The sequence below is a fragment of the Anguilla anguilla genome, chromosome 17 (genome assembly GCF_013347855.1).
Source record: "Anguilla anguilla isolate fAngAng1 chromosome 17, fAngAng1.pri, whole genome shotgun sequence".
Classification (NCBI taxonomy): domain Eukaryota; kingdom Metazoa; phylum Chordata; class Actinopteri; order Anguilliformes; family Anguillidae; genus Anguilla; species Anguilla anguilla.
Window position 1 is genome coordinate 6443014 of NC_049217.1, and position 5199 is coordinate 6448212.

Sequence of the window (5199 nt, forward strand, 5' to 3'; positions counted from 1 at the left end):
TAATCTCTCACTCTCACCCCACATCTCTCTTCACTGCTTCCCTCCAACTCTCCTTTCCTCCATCTCTCTCTCCCTCGCTCTTTCACTCCCTCTCGCTCTCTTTCGTTAGTTAATCAAGCATCGGATCATCTCAGATAACCCGCTCTGCTGTAAAGCGGATATGAATCGCACGCCAGAAACAAGATCACACTCCTTATATAGACAGAACACGACAGCGTCCCAACGGGCATAGTACTGTACCTCCACACTGTGTCGCCGCTACCTCCCACAGACGGACCGCTACAGAGCGCCTCGGTCGTATGTCTCTGTGCTGTCACAGAAAACAAAAGAAAAACTAAACAAAACTTAATTTTATCTTGGTGTCAATAAAACGATGATTACCCGATTGGGCCAGACAGTACTTGTCATGCTTTAAAAACCTGATACAGCTGTTTATAAAATAGAGTGGCCTAAATTAGCCTATCCAATGGCCCATATTCATTTGAAATGCCCTGTCACCATGGGCGTAAATTCCTATATAACTAGTACTGACGTGTCCCTATCATTTTTTTGGCAATGTGATTTTGCCCCAATCGCTTTAACTAAATAAACATGTTAGAACAAAACGAACGAACGTCACTCTTTATATCGACGTCTTTAGGACCATGTGGCTACTTGTCGGAGTAACATAGACGCAGGAGAGAATCGTTGAAATATGGTAGCTATTGTTGTTCACTACGTTTTAGCAGGCATGCAAAGATGATAACGTTCGTGAAAGATTTCGAGAAAAAGGGAAGTGATTGAAATTCGATCACAATGAAAAAGTTTTATAATGGTGCATCTAAAACTGTTTTCCCCCCAATGAAACAATTGAAATCTAAACGGTTAAACTTAAACTGATATATGTAGCCTATTTAGAATCGTGTTATTCACTTGGAATAGGCTATTAATGGAAGGTATTAGCTGATGACTTATTTGACTTAGGCTAGTTGTCATTTTTTCCTCAAGCAGGAAAAAGTTAAATCGGAGTTGAGGGAAGTTGCTGAACTTAAATAATCTGTAGAACAAATTATATTGAACAAATTAAAAATGTATATTTTTAGTATTTTAAAAATACATTAGCCTAAATGTATTCATAAATGTATTGGGGGCAACATATGAACTTATCTCAAATAAAAAACACCTCTTTCAGCATTAGATTTCAACACAATTCAAATAGTTCTCATAGAAAAACATTTAACATAACTACCTGACCTAAGTTCTGACAAGAATATGAATTGGCTCTGTGCTGTTAGGATATTGTTACATGCATTCCTGCTACTGTGATTTTGTGCTTACATTTCTATTTCGTCTTTAAGCCGCCCAGCAGCAGCACAGCGTTGTTGTTCTGTTGAATTGAAATAAAAGAAAACTGGGTCTGAAGCCAGTAGACACTTGAGGAAGAATCATCAGTGCAAGATGGGAACTTCTGCAGTGCGAAAAGGATGTGGGCTGCTCATCGGGTTAGACGTCTGGCTCTGCATGCAGACCGCAGACACGCAATGGATTCACTCGCGGGGGTGGAGACTATCAGAGATGGTGGCGAAAACGATAAGAAAGTCGTATTAGCGTTTTGTAAAACAAGCGGCCAACCAAATGAAAACGGTGTCCGCAACAGCGCATGATGACTGTGATAGCCGATTTCATGTCCACGCCGAAATCCAACATTATACAGAAGAATTGGTAGGCTGTTCTGGTTTCGGTGAGAAGTAATGAAATGTTCTCATACTTGTCCAAAGGTGTTTTGCTCACGGACTGTCATATGTTTTGTGATAATTAATGATCGGTTCTAAAGCAGTCATTAAAATATTTTGATGAAAATGCCAGTAAAACAATTTCGTGAAAACTCGATTCACATGACAGCCCACTATATCCTAGCCCCGGCCTATAAGGTGCCTTTATTATTATTTTTTGTTTTGTTTTTTGTTGCATATTTAAGAGGTGCTCTATGTTCGACAGCTTTGTTCAGGAAAATACTTTCTATAGGCCTGTGTGTCACTCAATACCGTTCCGTACGCCGTTATGAAATTAATTTGATGCTAGCGCTTATAACTGAAAACTAGCCCAGTAGGTCCAGAGCACAACCGCCACACCCCAAAGTACCACCAGACTAGAGGCTGCAACCACTCTGGGGCGGGGACCGTGTAATTTGACGTCGATAATATATCATAGAGCGCCCGGATAGACCGCCTAGTTTTAGGTACAAGAGGCTACCTGCGCATATGAAGCGCTGAAGGAAATATAGCCTACGCACCACCAGAGTTTTAGCCATCATCATCATCATCATCACTTTTTGTTATACAGCATGATGAGTTCCAGTAGCTTGGTGAAATTTATGCTTTTTACTTCCTTTGTGATATTATTGACTTTACTATACTTTTATCAAGAAAAGATAACATGTTCATCGCCACCGCTTCCAAGGTAAGTCTATGTTTATTCATTTCTTTCGAGTGAGTAATGACTAACAGTCGTCATTTTGGGTTGGGACACTTGCAGTCGGTTGGAGCTCTAAAATAAAGCAGTTCTCCCAACAAATAGATTTTTACGTCAGTGATAATTTCCGTAGCAAGCAATTGGCCAATTAAATTACAAAATAATAATAATTTTAAAAAAATGCCGGGGCTTTGTGCTGTGGAGTGATAGAGTGTGTTGTGTTGCGTTGCGCAGTATGCTTTATTTTTTTAAACAGCAGTACGCATACAAGTTCTGTCGGTGTTTTAGCGCAAACAACCGAGAATAAATTAATGTAGGCCTACTGTAGTTCTGATACGATGATTAATGTGATAATAATAATAACGGCTGATGAATTATGTTTACCTGTGTTAACTCATATAAATGTGAAATTAATTGTGCGATAATTACATATATGTTTTAGAACTGTTCAATTACTTGGTTGCGTATCTAAGTACAGAATATGCTGTTAATGTTGACTGTATTTAAAGAATGTAAACTGTTTACGTCGCTCTGGGTCTAAAGGTGGGTTTCCGGATAACGTCGGATCATATAATTAACGGGTGTGTAGCCTATGTTCTTAAGCAACGAACGTTCTCGCGTTAAGTGGGTTTCACAAATAGGCTACAATCGTTGTACGAACTCTTAAGAGGAACTTAACAAAGAGCTTCTATGCAAAGCGCGTTCCTGCAAAACATGTCATGAGTTTGTAGGCTACTTCAAACAACACTGAAAAATGAAGTGGTCAAATTGTGGTTGGAATATCGAGTTACCATTAAACTATTACCATTTGGACTCCTAGTGTCTAAATAGGCTACATAAATATTAAAACAAAATACTCCACGAATAATAGGCTAAATAAACAATTTCCCGAAAATTACCCACCCCTGGCACACATCAAAGTTGACAGAATTTATTCTCATTACGTATTTTTCTGCACATTTTGGTTCAGGCGCAGATGAATCTGAAGTGTAGACATGACATTTCGCCTATTCTCCACAATGCAGGGGTGGCAATGTTTAGGCCTTATTTATGGAATTGTACAGGTGCAGCAATTTGTTTTATTAATAAAACGTAATTAGGTTATCATGAATGGTATTTAATTGGATTACAAATAATCAAGTTATGTAACATTGCCATGTTTAACTGAATACAATGTGTCAGTGAATCATATTCAACTATAGTTTTTATTCTGTGGGTGTATATTTTATTTTTACAATATTTACTCTCAGTATGAAAAAGAATAGACAACGAGACTACTAGACTTTTTAGGCTGTTGTAGGAAATGCCTCGAAAGCGCATGCGTATTGTGTGGCTGCGAGCGTACGGCTGCGAGCGGTATCTTAAAAATAAACGGAAGAGGCACTGTCGTTAGGAATATGTCTGGGAAACCCATGTTATTTTAAGAATGATTGTAAGAGGCGTTTAAAGAGATTCTTAGACATTAACAAGCGTTCAGGAAACGCGCCGCTGAGCTGCTAAATCAATTTTTCAATTTCAGTGGCTAACGGATGAGAACCACGTAAAGAAGGATTTCGAATCGGAGACTCTTACTTATCGGGACCATCAATACCTGCGATTTTTCGTGTTTGTTCCTTGAATGATTTGTTGACAAATCTTGATGCTGGAGGCAATACTTTTGGTGACAGATGAAATAATTCCTGAAATTATGCTTGTTTAATGTCAAATAGGGAAAATGTACGGTATACTCGAGGTACAACAGGTGTCCTCATCACAGTATGCTCTACATCATCCTGCAATTCATGAAAGTTTTCTGAGAATCGGTTGGAAAATAAATTCACCAGCCATACTACTTGCAGATTAAAACACACTCATTTTACTTGCAGATTAGCAAATTACTCACTTTTCAATTGATCCCAAAGGTGTTGCATGGGGGGATGTTGAGGTCAGGGCTCTGTGCAGGCCAGTCAAGTTCTTGCAGACCGATCTTGAAAAAAACATTTCTATATGGTCCTCGTTGTGTGCCCGGGGGCATTTTCATGTTGAAACAGGAAAGGGCCTTCCCCAAACTGTTGCCACACTGTTGGAAGCACAGAATCATCTAGAATGCCATTGTATTAAGATTTGCCTTCACTGGAACTAAGGTGCTGAACCCAAACTATGAAAAACAGCCCCAGACAAAGGGGTATCCGAATACTTTTGGTCATATTGTGTTCAGAAACCTTGGGTGAGTTGTTTGGAGCTGTAGCCACTTGGTGTTTGTGCAATAAATGTATTTGCATTGTATCCCTCCCAGATTCTCTCGACCATACATACATTTAAATGTTCACATACGAGAGAGAGACAGAGAGAGAGAGAGAGAGAGAGATGCATTTAAATAAATATTTTATGAACTTCTAAGAGAGACGAGCATTGGGAATGAAGGTTGTTTGGAACTGTAGTGTTTCTATGGTACCTTATGCCAATCTAAAGAATTCAGATCAGTTCATTGGAATTGTTACTTACGTAACTGCTTCCTTATTTTCAACTGGCTACTCTTGTTCTGTAGCTATAAATCTTAGTGTAAATGATCCGGTCATAAATCCAACATCTGATTTGATACGGAACACTTCCTTTACAGTGAAACACTATCTTTGTTTTCACGTGATCTGTTTTTATTCAGCCAATTCTTTATACCTTCTTTTCCTTATAGCAGTGCAGTTGTTTGGGAGTGTCCGTTCTCGTAACAACCACATTTGTTTGATTTTATTATCATGGAAAAGTAATGCA

At 38.8% G+C, this 5199-nt stretch overlaps 1 protein-coding gene across 1 annotated transcript in view; it reads left to right on the forward strand.

Annotated features, from left to right (window-relative positions):
- The first annotated feature begins 2192 nt into the window (after window positions 1-2192).
- Window positions 2193-5199, forward strand: part of LOC118216683 (beta-1,4 N-acetylgalactosaminyltransferase 2-like) — a 46261-nt gene continuing 43254 nt past the window's right edge. Inside the window, exon 1 of the mRNA XM_035398080.1 lies at window positions 2193-2439. Coding sequence (XP_035253971.1) covers window positions 2324-2439 — 116 coding nt within the window. The 5' untranslated portion in view covers window positions 2193-2323. The remainder of the gene's footprint in view (window positions 2440-5199) is intronic.